Source organism: Brassica rapa, chromosome A07, assembly GCF_000309985.2.
Source record: "Brassica rapa cultivar Chiifu-401-42 chromosome A07, CAAS_Brap_v3.01, whole genome shotgun sequence".
NCBI lineage: Eukaryota > Viridiplantae > Streptophyta > Magnoliopsida > Brassicales > Brassicaceae > Brassica > Brassica rapa.
In genome coordinates, this window is record NC_024801.2 from 9,403,031 (window position 1) to 9,422,706 (window position 19,676).

Consider the following 19,676-nt stretch of genomic DNA (forward strand, 5'->3'; position numbering starts at 1 on the left):
CACAGATGATATACCAAGGATTTTACCACTTTTAGACTATGGTATATGACCTATTTAGATTATATTATATAGGTTTGGAGTATGTTTTAGAGTGTTTTCAGATTCAAGTACGTTTTGGAAAACTTTGGTGATTATGGAACTTTTGAGGTGCAGAACTGCATAGATGCGTCAGATGTTTAGATATGAATGGAAACCTTCCCACGGTGACATTGAACCCATCTTTTGATACAAGATAGATATTTGAGTTAGCTTTCCAATTCCACCGGTTTGAAGTCAATCAGCATCCTATAGCAGAAGTTATGTTCGTTTTACTGAAGAGTGGTACGTCTGCCTCGCGAGAGAAAGTTGTCGAAGAGATGAAGGAATGTCAATCGACGGTGAACCCTTGGTGTCGATCCCGTCGATTGACAGTGATTACAGAATGCGGACTAAGTATATTTCATGACCGACTTAAGCCCATAAGAAACCATAAATTACCAGAATACCCATGGACGACCTAAAATCATATTTATGTGTTTTCTAGGCCATTGTTGACGGTTACGGTTTATATTCATTGTTCTTAGTTCTAGGTTAGGAGAGAAGAGAGGAAATCCTTCATAGTCCTCTTGGAACTCCATTGGTTTGGTTTTATAATTTATATCTATTCATCTATTCTTTCTATGATATATGTGACAACTATCATGTTTGGGTAGATCCACCTGCTAGGTTTAGGGATTTTCTAGGATTTCTTATAAACTTGGGATTTATAGAAATGCTAGGGTGATTTATTGTATCCTTCACATGATTGTTCTTACTGCTTGTTTCTAGAGTAATTAACTAGAAACCTGATCATAGGATAGTTAGGCGCACACGAGAGCTAGTCTACTACCTGAATAGAATCCTGCTAAGCTAGGTTGTTAGATATACGCGAGAGCTGGTTTAGTTAATATAGTGAACATATCGATTAGGTAGTTAATGCTTGTCTAAGGAAGTGTCGATTGACACCCAGACATTTGTATCGATCGATAACTAGTACACTCGATCCTTGTTCACATGCGAGAGCTGAAACATAGGACTTAGTCATCTGATTAGTAATTGCATGCGAGAGCTAGATTACTTGCTTATTGAAATCGAGTTCTAGAACCAACCTTTAGCATCTTTATATTGAGCTCCAATACATGATTGAAACCCTAAGTCTAGCAACCATCCTTTCATTACAAACAAACTCTTGATTTACTGCTTTATTATTTCCTTCTTTATATATTATTTGACCTAGCATAGTCTGAAGTTTAAGTCTATTGTGTGAGATATCGAGTCTCTGTGGATATGATCCTCAAGTACTACATCGAACCTCTTATTTGAGAGAGTAGGTTGAAGGTTAATTTGATCATATCAACAGAAATGCAAGATTATAATAAAAAATAACATCCAAAGGACTGAGATAGATAATGACCATAATATGTAGGCAGTGAGCCTTAAGCATTTGTTTGAAAAGGACTTTTCAACGGGTTAGTTAGAACCGATTTCCCTAAGAAGTTTAGTAAATATCGTTCGATAAATTGATGAAAATTTACGAATTATAAATATTAGTTACTCTCGGCAGAATTTAATTACAATATGTATATGTTTATGTAGAGACAAATCTAATTTAATTTAATTAAAATATACTATATTAATTTCATATTCTTATATATTATTTTCAATTTTTTATTCTTTTTGATCTTCATGTTTCTATAATTTTGATGTGGTCGATCTTTTTGATTTTTAAAAGCCTTTCTACAAGTTCATATATGTTAACATATGTGAACTTTGACAAATCTTCAAAATATTGGAAATATACTGCACATCCATCTCATCAAATCAAGGTTTATACTTGATTGTAGAGTCAAATTGGCTGTTACACCTGATTGTTTGATCAATTATACACTACCATAAATATTTTTAAATGGTAACTTGGTAAGGGATAAAACTTGAGACTGCAAAGTTCAAATAGTAATTCGTGTTACTATAGAAGAACATTTCACGTACACGAAAAATCAGGTAAAAATAATATTATTCACAAGGACGATAAAACATTATAATGAACGCATAAATCAGTAGTTTCAAGTTTAAAAATCACAAGGAAATATATATATATATAGTAAGACAAAAATTCCAAAAACATAGAATTTCCAACAAGTTCGTTTGTAAACCTTGTTGCAAAAACACCCTAAAACATGTAGACGTAAATATATTTTAAGTCCAAACTTAAAAATAAATAAATGAAAAAGGAAAAGTATATTTTAAAAATATAAATAAATAGATATCTCAAGAAAATTATAAAAAAACAATTCTCATTATAATTGAGATTTTTTCTCTCATATCATGATAAATTAACATGAGTTTTAAAATTTAAATAAATATGAATTAAGTTATCATAAACATATGTTTATATAGAGACTGATCTCACATCATTTAATACAAAATAATATATTAAAAATAATTTATAATTTTATTTCTTAGATATTATTTTAATCTTCCCAAATTCATTATAAATTTTTAATCTCATAGGAGAATATTTTTGAGTAAAATATTGAAGTAATATTTTTTTCAGTTGAGTTAAACTTGAACAAAACCAATCAAATAAAATTTCTATTATTTGATGGAGGTTATTTTTTCCATTTTGTTAATTTTTGGTATAAAATTTTAATTCTCTAGAATAAAAAGTTACTTTCACTTTTTCTCTTTCATTTCTTTTACTCATTTTCTCCAATCTTTATTGAAATTTTTTTTAAATACCATAAGTTAACTACCACCTTTCAAAAATACTAACATTTATTTAAAGGTTTAGTGATTATTGTTCAGGTTTTAGTATTTAGGGAGTGAGACTGAGATTTTAAACCTCTATAAATATTTTTAAAAATTCTTAAACATTTATAACTGATTTATGAAGGTTTACTTTAGTCTTTTCATCACATACTTAAAGTATTTATGTAAATAGTTATCTGTTAATGGTAAATTTAAAAAGTGGTATCAAATTGTAGCAACATTGAAATTCTCCCATCTTTATTCCTCTCAATTACGGAACTTTTACCTATTATACCTTTATCTGACCATAATTTTGAAATGGTTAATCTTTTCGATTTTTCTAAATATTTCAAGCAAATACTATTTTATTTCTATTCTTTTGTATAGACTTTTTTAATTGAGGGTGTATACTATAGACTGAAAAGTTCGGTTACGTTTTAGTTAAGAACACTAATCTGATCCAAAGTTCTTAGTGAAACTTAAGATATCCAATCCCAAGTTTTTAATAAAACTTAATATAGCCTAATTCCCTTATGGTTAAGAAACTGAAATTCAAAAATGATGAATTTACCCCTCATCCCTTTTTATCAGCAGAATACCAATGCCTAGTAGGTTTGAGCATTCGGATACACATTCAGATACACATTCGGGTTCAGGTTGGGTATTTTGGGTTTTCGGATATTTGGTATAATGTGTAGAACCCGTTTGGATAATTTTACATATCACGCCGGGTTCAATTTTTTAGTTCATTTCGGGTATTTTCAGGTATAACCAAAATATTTTATTAAATTTCAATATAAATATTTGAAGTATACACATATTTATAGTGTATATATTGCAGATAAAATAAGTACTTTGCAGGTGCTTAAGAACGTGGAGACATGGAATATCGTAATGGCCAACACGAACACGAGAAGAAGTTACTTAGGATGTACCAACGAGATCTTCTTACATATCTTCATTATTTCTTTATTCATCTTAAGAATTCATATCACACAAACAAACACACGGTTTGATCTCTCTTGCAAGCAGATGCAGAAGAAAAAACAAACATAAAGAGACAAAAAAGTTAGAAGCTTTTCAATTTTTAAGTTCTCTCTCTCTCTCTCTCTCTCTCTCTCCCTCTCTCTCTCTCTCTCTCTCTCTCTCTCATCACTAGGAAAAATTTGCTGCAATCAAATTCTACACAACCAAATCAATCTCAATTTCAACTAGTCTTTGGCTTTGAAATCAACTATTTCAACCGACTGCATAGTCGGCTAAACTAAATGGAGAATGGGAGATGTAGATTTAGGGTTATATATATGTATGTTCGGGTATTTCAGATAACATTTACAGTATCGGATATAACTGATTGGATTCGGTTATCCGGACATGCTCATATCAAAATCCATTTGGGTATTTTACTATTTTGGTTCGGATATTGGTTCGGATATTTTGGGTCAGTTCGAATTTGGGTTCGGGTATCGGATAAATGTCCAAACCTATTGCGTACTGCGATATCACTAGATTAACGTATCTTGTGAAAGAAACTGAGATGATTATATAGACCTTCTGACTTACAACAAAGACAAATAAATGACTCTAAATTTGTGTCTATAAACCAGGCCAACTCAATTTATTATCCTAAAAACTTTCAACAAATTTGACTGATACAAACGCAGATTATTTGTGAATTTAACTAAAGCAACTAAAGGTCTTTATATCCTCCCCTTAATTGGAAATTTTCCTCCTTCTAGTTTAATTTGTGTTAAGCATATTTCCATCTTTTTCCTCTGTTTCTCATCACCGCCTTGGTCACGATGTCTGAGACTTTTTCCAGAGTTGAATAATATTCAAATTTGATAACTCCATCATTCACCAAGTCACGAAGGAAATTATATCTTACATGAATATGCTTACTTCACCCATGTAGCACAAGATTATTTGAGAGTTTGGTGGAGCTGTTGTCATAGTAAGTTGTTGTTCCTTCAACCTTATGCTACACCGATTTCTTCAAATATATTTTGCTGCCACATGATCTGACAAGACCCAAAAGCTGCTGCTAAAAATTTTGCTTCCGTTATTGATAGAATAACAATCGGCTGATTCTTGGATGACCATGAGACAGCCCCTTCTCCCATCATAAACACATTGCCTGCTGTGCTCTTTTGGTCATTAACATCTTCTGCATAATCACTGTCTACATTATACCCAAGTAATCTTGTTTCATCCCCTTTCATGTAACAAATTCTCATTGAAATTGTTCCTTGTACATACCTTAGTATCCTCTTTGCTGCCATCATTTAATTCTCATTTGGTTCTTCTGAGATACCAAATTCACTGGGTACATAAATTTTGGCCTTGTCGAAGTGAGGTACCTCAGAGTTCTTACCAGCTGTTTGAACTGAGTTGAATCCACTGCATCATGGGCTCCCTTCTTTGATAACCTCTGAACATGGACCGTTTGATTCCTCACTGGATTTCGTTTTTCCATATACCAAACCTCACTAAAATATCTTATGCATACTTCCTTTGATTGATGAAGATACTATATTCATCTTTAATGATTTTTACCTCGATAAAATACTTCATTCGCCCAAGATCAGTCATTGCAAATTCTTTCATCATTGACCTCTTGAATACATCACGCATCTCCCTTGAGTTTCCCATGTAGATTATGTCATCTACATAAGTTCTCAAGACTAGGACACCTTCATATTTGATCTTTACAAATGAATTATGCTCACAATAGCACATTTTGAACTTGTTCTTCATAAGTATCCCTCTATCTTGATATACTTGTTGGATCTCCTGAAAATTCTAGTTCATTTTAAACCTCATCAGCACACTCACTTACCATACCTTCTGAGTGATTTTGTTGTCTACATTTTCCTCCTACTTTCATACTTTACTTTCATCAAATTTGACATATCTACTGATTATGATCATCTTTGCTTTTGGATCATATGTGCGGTAGGCCTTTGATTCCTTTTTCACTCCAAGCATCACATATTTTTTCTTTTCTCATCTAACTTTATCCTCCTTTCATATGATACCATTCCGTAAGCTATACACCCAAACGCCCTAAGATGTTTAACTGTGGGATTCAGTTTGCTCCACTTTTCTCCTGGTATGGCATCTCCCAATGGAGATACTGGATTTGGACTCAAGATATGGAATGTGTACTGAGCCGCTTTAGCCCAAAACCTCCTAGGTACTTGAATTTTCATCAGCATACATCTTGTCATATTCATTGTGGTTTTGCTTTTCCTCTCATAAACTCTATTTTGCTGAGAAGTATAGATTGTAGTGAGTTTTCTCCTTATTCCATGTTGTATACAATAGTCCTGAAAAGCTTTAGAATTGTACTCCTCTCATCTATCATATCATAAACACCAAGTTCTCTTTCTGTTGCAGCTCTAAACTCTTTAAACCTTGAATGGCTTCTAATTTCTGAGATAAGAAAAATGTCCAGCACTTCCTACTGAAGACATCTATGAAGTTGATTATGTACCTTTTTCCCACTTTCTGAGGTTGGTGAAATTGGCCCGTAAATGTCAGTGTGCACTAACTCGAATCCTCTGCTTGCTCGCCAACTACTTTTCTTTGGAATTCTTTCACGGTTTTGCTTCCCCATCATGCACATTGTTGTGAATGCAAATAAAGTCTTACTGAAATACCCTTCAAGTTCGAAGTGTTCCACCAGCGATGGGAAGGGAAGATACGTAGCAGAGACTGTCCGGAGATCCTGGAAGCTTTGGTTGTGGGAAGAGCATCCTCAAGATGACTTCGCGATTAAGGGTGTTGGAGAATTGTTTCCAAAGTCTCTCCCTAATGACGATACAAAATATTAGGTTGATATTCCTAATGGTGCTGCAAAGATTAGGTGGTGAATGTCCTAATGGTGAAACAGGGTTAGGTGAATAAATCCTAATGGTGTAACAGGTTAGATGAAGAGTATGGTTGGTGACTACGGCAGTACAAGATGTGTGCCAGGTTTCACTGGAGGTTGGAAACCAAGGGTTTGTGTGGTACTTGGTTTGAGAGAAGGTTTGTTGTGAATGCAAAAAAAGTTCCACATTGGAAATTTAGACAAATAATGTCTAGTATATAATAGAATGTCCAACTCTAATTAGTACGAAGCCTTTTGGGTATGAGTTCAAAACCAAATCTATGAGGGCTTTGCTTGTTCGGTCCAAAGTGGACAATATCGTACTAATCGGACTTTAGCAGAGTTGGACATGGGCTTGAAAAGCCCAACACACACTTCACTTACTGCAATATTTATGGAAACCAAGTTTAATCCATCGACCATTTCCTTCTAAATAGGAGTTTGTATTCCCATATTACTCCAGGGGTCAATCTCATGTACCATAAATCACTTCGATCATCATTGTATACTTGCAAGAAGTTTGATTCAAGGTACTCTTGAAGCTCTTTTATAGTTAAAAATACCATAAATATTATGTTCTTATACATACTAGAATGCATGATCAGTATTTTATGATATTTGTGTCATACCTTGGAATTATCTTCCTCAATGATAATTCTTAGTCTCTTTTGTTGAAGTTTCCCCACACTCAGCAAGTTGTTTTTTAGACCATGATCAAATGAAACAAGCGTAATGGTTTGAACATAACCATTGATTTGAATTCAGAAACTTTCCTTTCCTTCCACTATTAGTTTACGATCATCTCCAAACTTCACATTTTGGCGAAAGTTATCATAAAAATACAAAAACCATTTCTTGGTTCCACCCATGTGATTAGGCAACCAGAATCTAAAAACCATATTTTCTCATCTTCAGATTTCTTCGTGTCAACATGTGCCATCAGCGCTATGTATTCTACTTCTTCCTCAGCCACAAAGTTTGCTGTTTTCTCCCAGCTTGGACATCCGTACTTAAAATGCTTAATTTTATGACATTTGAAACATTCAAAAGTGTATTTGTTGAAGCTACTACTTCCACAGCCTCCAAAGCTTCTTCCATGACCTTGGTAACCTCCTCTTCCTTGGTAGTTTACTCAGTCTCTACCACTTTATGGTATGTAACTCTCCTTCTTAAGTGCATGCTTTTCTCATGTCCTTTTGTTCAGTTTCCCTCATGGCCTAACAAGGAACTTTAAAACTTATCTACTGAGAGTTCTCGCATGTCGTTTGACTCTTCAATTGCACATACAACATATGTAAACACGTCTACCAAGGTTCACATGATCTTCTGCACCATCTTAGTATATGGCATATCTTCACCTGAATTATGCATGTCATTTGCCACCACCATCACCTCTGAGAAGTAATTAGTGATTGTAGCTCCTTATGTCATCTCCAAGAACCCAAAGTTTCTCCTTATACGTTGAAGTTGTGCACTTTGCACCTTTTTATTCCCTTGAAAATTTGTTCTCATTGACTCCAATATCTCCTTAGAAATGTCCTTCTTGGCGATTGCCTTATCAGTGGAGGCGAATAGGTAGTTCTTCACTTTAAGATCTTTGAAATTCAGTTCAGCTAGCTCTCTCCTCTGAACTCTGGTTAGTATCACGTTCCTCTCGGGTTGGTTGAATGAATACAGTTTCAGTTAGATCTCCCCATTCCTTAGATCGCAACAATTTTTTCATGAACATTACCCAATGCTCGTAATATCCATCAAACTTGGGAATAATACTCAAATGTTTTTTTTTTCACTCATTCTTCCTCACCAAGATCTTTGTGCTCTGATACCACTTGAAAAAAACGGAGATAAAAATAACAATGATTGAGAGGTTACAATTTCTCTTATTAAAGCTCAATCTCAATCAAATCTATTATATAGACCTTTTGACTTACAAATAACACAAATGGCTCTAAGTTGTTTGCCTACAAACCAGGTCAACTCAACTTATTCTCTTAAAAACTCTAGAGAAACTTGACTGATACAAACCCAATTTATATATTAATTGAAAAGCATTACAACATTTTTTGGTAGCCACGTGTCATCACTAGGATGATTCTTAGAATCTTTGAAAAATAGGTTGGTCTATCTAAATATATATTATATTTTTTATTAAACTAATTATCGAATTGATTAGTTGTGTACAAAACAATATTTTCCATTCTTTCCTAAATAAAAGCTACATAATTACCTAATACGATTAACATATTTATGAAAATTAATGATTATAAATAGTGAATATTTGATAACAATTTTTGTATCCGCTCTAATTTTTGTTTAATTTGTATATTTAAAAGAAATTAAACAACTACAATAACCATGTAATAAAAAATATATTTTTTCTTATATGTTATATTTTGAATTGTTTTAAACGATTATAAATTACTAAAAATGTTTAAAGTCCCACAGTGAAAATTTTGTGATCAATCGCTTAACCTTTTTTGTCATAACAAAATGCCAATGATTATAAAATTGTATGAATATGAAATCTCATTTAATAGATACTTATGTTAAATAAATAAATAAATATATATATGTCTATTTAAATATATTTTAAATCAAACTATATACAATATAAAATACACAAATATGTTAATTTTGAAATTTTCATTAAAAATGTATTGAGACATTAATATTTTTATTTTGAAATTTGCATTGATAAAATCTCACATTAAAATTTTTTTTGATTAATGTTTAAATTTTTTTGTTACATCAAATATACAAATGTTAATAAAATCATATGAGTAGAAAGTCTCAATAATAAATATTTATATTAGAAGATACTATATATCTATCTCAACGTCATTGAAATTTTATTATATACTATATAAAATAAATAATATAATTGTTTTGTTTTACTTATCAAAAAAAATTTGTCAATAAACAAGAAGTATTATTTTGATTTATTTGATTACTGTAATTTAATTATGTCAATTCTACATAAATGAACATAAAAATATTTAATATGTAAAAATTATTTGTATACATAATTTTATTCCGCATATAGCACAGATTTTAACCTAGTTCAGATTATTTGTGCATTTAACTAAATATATTAAGGATCTTCATCTTGGATGACTTATTTATTAATTGAAGTTTCATCTTGTATCTTGAATTTAGCTTCTTCTTCTTTTTTTCGTGTAACACTACGGTACTTCGGTTCGTATAGTTTTACCGAGTGTGAGAATATTATATTTAGTAAACTTAAGGAAATAGTATTTTCGAAATACTGACTTTTTTTTTTTTTTGAAAATTAATACTGACTTGATATACCAGGTTATTCTTGAGGCTGTTTATGCTAACTTTGAAAATTATTTTGAACGCGTTAGAATACATAGAACTGTTCCGACGCCCTTGGGGTCGATTTAATGATTAATGTGAATATTAAAAAAAATACATAGGACTGTGACATGCATGATAAACAAAAAAAGGTAACATGTACTCGTAAAATTATGATAAGAATTAGATGCCCACGGAATACACACATGCATAAGGACGTAACAGTGTCTCCAAGGCTCCCACAAAAGGAGAAAGATTACAACGTTACATGGAATATTTCATTCTTTGGTATAAATTGTTTTTGAAATAATTATTATCTCTACTTTTTGTATTTTTCTTGCATAGAACTGAAATTTCCAAATTGATAATAAGCTCCATTTGCAAAAATTGATGTTGACCTTTTAAATTCTTCTTGCACGTATGGAAAAGCTAATAATAATAATTAATAACCAGACTCATAAAAGCACAAAATGGGCTTTAAAAAGAAAAAGGCACATCTAAAAGAGACAAAGACATACAAAATCGAAGGCCTACAATTCTGCAACTGTTAGATTCCAGATAGCTGCGAACGTTGGGTCATATATTCATATTCCAATAATTTCATATTAGTTTCTTTTAGGTTTATGATTTTTATTTACTCATAATGTTGTTTTATATGTTCACTATCAAATTTCTTAAATTTTTTAATATATTACTCAGTGATATAAACTATCTAGTGTTATTTAGTTATATAAAATAATATTATAGTGAATAAAAATCAATTTATATAATAAGTCATATACCCACTTAACCTCTAGGTTTAGTAAATACGAACGATATATATCAAAATGAAAATTTTGTTGCAGATTCTTACTCTTGTAATAAAATAAGTTGGTTTGGAACAACAAACCACATTGAAAATAGTGGAAAGAATTTAAAGATAACTAACGCATGGTCCGACAAAAAATTAAAAAAAAACAAATAAAAAGCATGGTCCGATAAGGAATATGTAGAATGCAATACGATTATGAAAAAGATTATAAGGAAGGAATAAAAGAGTAACTCATTCAAGTTAGACCACTAAAATCTGAAAATTAATACCTAGCGCACCACAAAAAGACTGTTTATTTTTTATAAACGCTTTTTGGGAAAGATTCGTCATTTTCTCCAAAATATAATAGCACATTTCTATTTGTGTTACAATACGATAAGTATATATATATATATATAGTCTATTGAGAGGTATATCGGACAAGAAGAGAAGGGAATAAATAAAGAACAGCTTTCGGTATTTGCAAGGCTCGATTTCAACCATTAGTTTGTCATTGTTCATGTTTTAATCCACATAACAATTCCTGTCTCGTTTTTCTTATAGTGGCAACATGGAGCCATCATCGTATAGTCATAACACTATCATCCTTATTTTTCTTATTGTTTATTAGTAGTATTAGTGTTTATTTTTTATCATCCTTATAAACGCTTTTAGGGAAAGATTCGTCATTTTCTCCAAAATATAATAGCACATTTCTATTTGTGTTACAATACGATAAGTATATATATATAGTCTATTGAGATTTGAGAGGTATATCGGACAAGAAGAGAAGGGAATAAATAAAGAACAGCTTTCGGTATTTGCAAGGCTCGATTTCAACCATTAGTTTGTCATTTGTTCATGTTTTAATCCACATAACAATTCCTGTCTCGTTTTTCTTATTGTGGCAACATGGAGCCATCATCGTATAGTCATAACACTACCATCCTTATTTTTCTTATTGTTTATTAGTATCAGTGTTTATAGCTAGAAACCATTTTTATCAATCTTATCAGAATTAATACTGTCCCGTAATACTTTCTGATTTAATTACTGATAGCCGACTATAGTCAAGTCACTAATGCGAATGAGAATCCTTCTAATATTATTTTTAATTAGTGCTTAAAGCTCCTCTCAAATTATTCACCTTACTAAATTTGAGTTTATTATAGATTTTTAACTTAAACTTATTGTCAATATTTTTTTACCATTTCCATATTATTTTATTATTTATCAAATTAACGATGTATATATATTTTTTATTTACCCTTCACTCTTAGGCATAAACATCTGAAGTGTAGCAATTGTAAGAAATATCAATTGAGTCATCTTGAGTGATTTTGATATCATATAAAATGTAGGCTTATCATGATTTCTTAATTCAGATTCAGATTACAATAAACAGTCCGGTCTTTAAACTTTCTATATATTATTTTCTTACTTCCAATTATGGATACGAATATTTTTAAACCAAAACCATTTTTCTCAAATAAAGAAACAAAAATTATAATTTGTATCCCGATCTCACAGTGAAGTCACTTATTGATCCCACTTCGCGAAGATAGAATTCGCAAGCCCTATGGGATTTGATAGACCCTCAGGATGTGAAAATTATAGAAAGTATACCACTAAGCAGAAATCAGATGGTCGATAGAGAAGGATGGCATTTCACAAACAATGAAAAATTTACGGTCAAATCAGGATACCAAGTGGAGCGGATCTATCCGGATAGGGAACGACCATCATTATTGATGGGACCAACAGTTGATGTTTTGAAGGCATTTTGTTGGAAAATTCGGTGTCCACCAAAAATAAAACATTTTCTTTGGCAATTGGTTTCAGGGTGTGTGGCAGTTAAGAAGAATCTGAAGGCGCGAGGGATGCAAGGTGAGATATGTGGTGCAAGATGTGGAGCGGATGAGGAGTCGATTAATCATGTATTTTTTGAATGTCCTCCAGCACTTCAGGTTTGGGCTCTTTCAAAGATCCCAACAAATCCAGCCATTTTCCCAACGAGTTCTCTTTTTATGAATATGAATCATCTTTTTTGGCGGGTTGTCCCACAGATGGAGGATCATCAGTTTGTTTGGATACTATGGTATATTTGGAAAGGAAGAAATAATAAAGTTTTTAGTAATTTGGATATGGATCCTAAGGATACTTTTAAGTTGGCAGAAATGGAATCTACACTCTGGGCAGAGGCACACGTTTTGAATGAACAGAAAATGGGAACACATGTACAAGTTACGTCTCTTCCGTCAATTCCCGGTCGATGGTGTTTTACAGATGGATCATGGAAAGAGGGTGATATTTTCTCTGGTCAGGGTTGGTTCAGTACTTTAGAAGGATTTGAGGGACTGTTGGGAGCAAGGAATGTACGTGCTACTCTAACTCCCTTGCATGCAGAGATGGAGGCGCTACAATGGGCTATGAAATGTATGAGAAACTTACGATAATTTCAGGTTACGTTTGCAACGGATTATTCTCAATTGGTGAATATGGTTTCGGAACCAGAAGAATGACCAGCTTTTGCAAGTTATTTGGAAGATATTAAGAATCTGAAAGAGAGTTTCATACGATCAGAGATTATTCATGTGCCAAGAATGCAAAATACGAAGGCGGATAAACTAGCACGCAGTGTCAGGATACAACCGTCTTTCGTCGTTCATATGGATCAACATCTCCTAATTTAGTTTACAGGTCAATATAAATTTCTAATGTTGTTGACAAAAGAAAAAAAAAACAAAAATTATAAACCAAAGGGAAAAAGGAAAAGAAAGACATCAGATGCTGCCTCCTTGTGACATTTGTTTAGTGCTACTTTCAGTTCATCACCTCCTTCCTTCTCCAAAGATGCCTTATGACTTGACGTCTGTACAATCAAATTTAATACATGGGTCCATGAATAATAAGAAACCAAATAATAATACTGAATTTATAGTATATATAGTTAATGGATACCTCTCATTCACAACTGTACGAACGTCATTTATGATTGATGCAACCTTCTCCACACGCTTTTGCTCTTGTGTACGGAAGATCTTAAACTAACTGCGCGTGCGATTTTCTCCAACTCGCTGATACAGACTCCTTAACTCACTTACAAGCCACGCGCCCTCATACCATTTCTCTTTTATTTCCTTATTCTTTCTTCGAATCTTCCCTTTCCCAACTTAAAGATCCCTCTTGTCACTTTTATACTATAATCGTTCAAGAATTTCATTTACTCTTAAGTCTTAACTGTCTCAAAGTTTGTAGCTACACGCGTGTTAGGTTAAATAGACATCTCAAAATCAGGTTGATTCACATAATATATGAGTATGTAACTTTCAAGTTCTAATGTCAAAGAGTGATTTGGATAGGATGCGAGGCCTTCTCAACTCAAAATTAGCAAGATGTTTCTGTCACTTTGACATTTTTCACAAAGATTAAGAAAATTATGTAATAAACTAATATATTTTTATTTAATGTATAATTAATTAAATGGAAATCATTTAAATAAAAATCTATTGGTTATTTAAAAAGATAAAATGTAAATTTGATGAACAAAGTTACATTAAAATTATAGAATGACACTATTTAAATAAAAACTAAAATGATACATTTATGAAACAGAAAGAGTATTAAATTTACCAAGATATTATTCATTTATATTATATATTTTAATGAAGTTAATGGATGAGTTTTTAGCTGAAATTACACTCCTACATCTATCATGGAAAACATTTGTTTCCCTTCAAAAACGAACTAGATCAAAGAACTGAATTTATTAGAACTTTAGAAATTTTCTAAAACAGATCAAACCTAAGTTTATAGTGTGTAGTTCGGAAAAAAAAATCTAAAATCTAAAATATTCTTAGTATAAATTTGTAGTACAATTACGTTTCAGTTAAATTAAATTATTTTTACTGTTCATAGAAAGGCAATTGTCTTGTGTGTATCTAATGAGTTTCTCAAGAGTTCTCATTTTGAAAACTATGTTCACTCTTTCTCTTCCCTTTTCATTATTCTCTTCTTTTTTAAAATTGTTAAACATTCATGTGAGAAATTTCTAATAGAGGTGGTCTTAGTTTGGACCATTCGAAAACTTATCAGAGCTGATTTCAATTCAGAACCACTGAGATATGTTTGATCCCATTACGGAATTAATCATTTTGTAACATCACAATACACATGGTCCCATTATATTACATTTAGGGTTACTATTGTCAGAACCATTAACACACAATTAGGATTCATATTTGTAATATTAACATGGTTTGTATACTATGCTAGAATTATTGATCTAAACTTGTTTTCTTATCTTTGTTTTGCATTTGCGTTTACAAAATTCTTCAAAGAGATTACCCAAAAAAAAATTCTTCAAAGATGTTTAGAACCACTGAGATATGTTTGATCTTAATATTGACGATACTTCTAAAACGTCACAAAAGGATACAAATTATAATCGAGGAAGGTCATAATATATATGCTTATAGCTTTTTTTTTTTTGCTTCAATGCTTATAGCTTTGTTGTTTACCTTTCCTCAATAAGGCTTCATAATAGTGGCATATATACTAACTGTAAAATCCAAAAAACGTTTTCTTAGCTTCAACCAATTACATGAATGCGTAAATGTAAGGCCAAGAGATACCAAAAACAGCAAAAAGCAAATTAAAATATTGCTTTTATATTAAACGATACACATAAGTTTGATATCGTGGCACAAGGAATGATAACTTTCGGTTATCGTGAGCTCGTAGTCAAATAGGGGTATCAAACAATTAATATAAGCGAATATCAACTATACAAACATTAAAAACAGAAGAAAAAAAAACAGCTTTTCGTTATTTGGTTCCCGAGGTACTATATGTCACACACCTGTACGTTGCAAAAAACCTCCGGCGAATCACCACCACACACACATACGAAAATCTCACTTTTACACTCCAAAAACCATCACACGACCAAAAGACAAAACCTTCTCATACCATATTGTGAGCCCTACTTCCACTTCCTCCGCCGTAAGACGCCGCTCCAATGGAGGTCAAACAGTGCTCAACATCATCATTTTTCATCACTTGGTTATCGCAGAACTTATCAACTATTCTCTTGGTCTGTCTCGCTACTAGATTCTCCCAAGCCTCGTCTGCTTCTTCCTCGGTACGTTTCAAGAACACTTCCGTTGCGTCCACGCGGTGCATAGACAACTTCCACTTCTTGCTCAGACGTTGAATTTTAAGTAACTGTCGACAAGCTAGAATCTCTGTGTTCTCTTTAATCTTTTTAACCGCTGCGTCAAGCATCTTTCTCTGTGTACCACGGTCCACTAGAGATTCGTAGCATAAGTACTCGTGAAGCTCGGGGACACCGATAGCTCGTCGTATCCCGACAGAATAATCAGCTTTCGGATCGTGTACTTCTCTTACTTCCTCGAGTAATCCTGCTTCCATCATGCGATCGACACGTTTTGAGACGAATGAGTTAAGAACCGGTAAGGAAACGTCGACCCAAATAAAACAGCATTGGTACTTGTTTAACAAGAATCCAGACGAATGATTCGCAAGTGCTTCGATGTATGAGTTTGATCCACCGGCTACGATAGGAAGCTTGTTGTTAGCCGAGAGTGTTGAGATTTCTTGTGACGCAAGGCGGCAGAAGTCGGTGGCCGTTAGGTTGCCAGCTTCGGAGTCAAACACTCCGAGCAAGTGGTGAGGCACGCCTCGGCATTCTTGAGGTGTTACTTTATTTGTAAGGACGTCGAGGCCCTTGTAAACTTGGATCTTGTCGGAGTTTATGATCTCTGTCTGAAACCTAGTTGCTAGGTCGATGGCGAGCCGGGACTTACCGGAACCAGTGGCTCCCATCACGAAGACGACTTTTTCTTGGGGACGGAGGAAAGAATTGACGTTGACCATCGAGAGTTTGTTCTTGAAGCTTAAGATTGGTTGTACCTGCTTCATTGCTGAGATTGAGAACTTCATGATGTATTTTGACTTTTGGGTGGGAGAAAAAAATATATGTTTTATTGATTTGTCCTTTTGTAAAAGCACCTCAACGAGTTGTAACAAACTTAAAAGATCTGCTTCGAAAGATCAGACTTGAGAGAGAGAGTGTTAGAACAAATGGTGAAATGTACAAAATGATTTACAGGTTTGTAAGTTTTAAGGTGCACGAGGGCATATATATACACACGTAAACATACCGTGTTTTCTTTGACTCTTAAAACAACGTATTAAAAATAGATTATAGAGGCCCCATCTATAATTCCACCTAGCAATTTTTTTTTTAACGCTGATTTATTATAATATTACAATTATGATATGAGAAAGATTACACAGACGAATCGACAACCGACAATACCACCTGCCTTATGAAGACCTATGCCTAACTGCATCACCTGAGCCGTTCTATGAAGATCCACGCCTGACCAGATTTACTTGCACCATGTTGAAGATCCCTTGTAAGCCTTTCTTCCGTAGTCTGCATAATTGTTTTAATAAATCGCTCTTTCCGAAACTTGAAACCTGGATTTCCTGTAATTTACAAGAAATTACGTAGTCTGGGATTCGAACCCCAGACCTGGATGTAGAAGCCTTTAAACCTTAACCACTAGGCTACGGTGCTTCCAGAAATTGCATAGCAGTTTCTTTTTCTTTTCTATATGATAAATATCTGCTTAGTAGTTTGCAACTAAAATTTAACAAAAATACCGGAAGGAAAAACAAAACATGTTGGAGTAAGCTTGAAATAGCTCGGAGACCAAGCTATCCTAATCCTTAAGAGTTATGGTTTAGGAAAAGGATAAGGAAAAGGATATAAAGAAATAAAGAAATATGTTAAGTTCATAGAGATTGAGAGATTATCTATTCTTATATAAGGAGTTGCAGAATTGTTGCATCCTTTAAAATTTTTAGATTGTTTGAGAGAGCTTAAGGTTTTGAGAGATTTTTCTTAAGATTAATAAGAGAGCAAATTCTTATTAACGTGTTTTTACAATCAATTTGTGAAACTATAAAACACAAAACTAAAAAAGCCCCGTATAGATTTATTGTTGGTTTTTCTGACTATTAAAATACAAGTTCAAGCATGATTGTTTCTAATAAAGTATTTTAGTCTCATATAGTTTGAGAAAAATGTCTAAATTAGAAGTGAACATACAACAATAGTAGAAGCTAAAAGAGAAGAGATAACTCAGAGCAACATTATTGGATATGTTCTCAAAATGAGGTTCTTAAAATATCATTATTTTAATACATTGTAAATTAATAATGAATTTTTGATTAAAATTAAATAATTAGAGAAAATTGTCACAAATACCACATTCATAGTACCACTTTTCATGTTTACACTAATCATTTTACCTTTACTTTTAATGAATGGTAAAAGACACTTATACCCTAGGGTTAACTAATCTAGACTTAGGGTTTAGAGTTGAGGGGTGGGGTAGCATTTTTGGAATGTGAAATTTATGATTCTAATAAATATATAAATAAATACGTAAAAAATATAAAAAAATTTTAAAAATAGTTTCAAACATAATTTTCGATTTTTAAAAAGAAATTTTGAAAAAAAAAGTTCGAATTTGAAAAAGTATAATTCGAAAACTTAAAAAAATTATTTATTTATTTATTTTAAATTATTTAAATAATAATTTATCATATATATAAATAGATAACAAGGGTATATGAGTCTTTTGCCATCTAATGAAGAAGATATTTTTGAAAATGCCTCTTTTGTGATGGTAAAGATGAAAAGTGGTATCCTGAAAATGGTAAACATTAATTTTCTCCAATAATTAGACTAATTGATTGCTGCCAAGTGGAGCAAGAGGTTCACATGAGTCTCTTATAAAATCTAATTTGAAAAATTATTGTTACTTTCTCTCCTAATTTCATGTATCGTCCATAATCCCCTATATATTAATAGGGAAACATTTAAAAAGTTATAACATGTAGTTTGTACTAATTAAAAAATTATCATGTTAAGTTGTCACGTAATTGGAATGCTAATTTTGCTTACATGGCGGCTTGAAAATCAATTGAAAATTTTGTTAGTCCAAAATTAAATTGCTAGAGAATGTTATATTATATAGTATGTCCATTATGGACCATTCATTTATCAAATTAAAATTATTATATATTTTTCCTTAAATAAAACCTACGGAATTACCTAATTTGATTAAAATAGATAAGGCAATTAATGATTTTAAATAATAAATATTTGCTAACAATCTGTATACTCTCTATCATTTTTGTTTAATTATTTATTATTATAATAAATTACACAATTACATTAATCATATAATAAGAATTTAGATTTTTTGTATATGTTTTATTTTGAATATTTCAAAATGAGTATAAACTACTAAAATTGTTAAAAGTTTCACATAAACTTTTGTGATCAAGGTTTAAATATTTTTTCTATAATAAGATACAATGATTATAAAATCATATGAATAAATAATTTTATTTTAATAGGTGTTTATGTTAATATATATATATATTTCATATCGTTTAAATTAAGCTATACATCATATAAAAATACATGTTTATATTTTGATATATGCGTCGAACATATATTGAAAAGTTAATATTTTAATTTTGAAATCTTCATTGTTTTTTTAATGATTATAAATTATTGAAACCACTAAACATTCCACAATAAAAAAACATTGGTGTAAAATTTTGTTACATAAATATGCAAATAATCATAAAATCATATGAGTAAAATCCTCATTTATTAAATAAAAATATTAAAAGTATACTATATATCTATGTTAATATCATTGAAATTTGATTATATATCCTGATATATGCGATAGATAAAATTGATTTTTTAATTTATTTACCCTAAAATGATTACGAATAAACAAGAACAGTCATTTGATTTTTATGCGCACGTCAATTTATTACATAAAGTAACTGATTTCTTAGTTATTTAATATATAA

General features: G+C 31.7%; 1 protein-coding gene across 1 annotated transcript; it reads right to left on the reverse strand.

The window, feature by feature from the left end:
* Positions 1-9,019: 9,019 nt before the first annotated feature.
* LOC103828720 (adenylate isopentenyltransferase 7, mitochondrial) lies at positions 9,020-18,973 on the reverse strand. The gene has a single exon (XM_033275323.1). It carries the CDS (start codon positions 16,707-16,709, stop codon positions 15,711-15,713), a length of 999 nt encoding a protein of 332 aa, XP_033131214.1. The 5' UTR covers positions 16,710-18,973; the 3' UTR covers positions 9,020-15,710.
* Positions 18,974-19,676: the final 703 nt, after the last annotated feature.

Coding starts and splice junctions, on each gene's coding strand:
- LOC103828720 (XM_033275323.1), bottom strand. CDS start 16,709: ATGAAGTTCTCAATCTCAGCAATGAAGCAGGTACAACCAATCTTAAGC.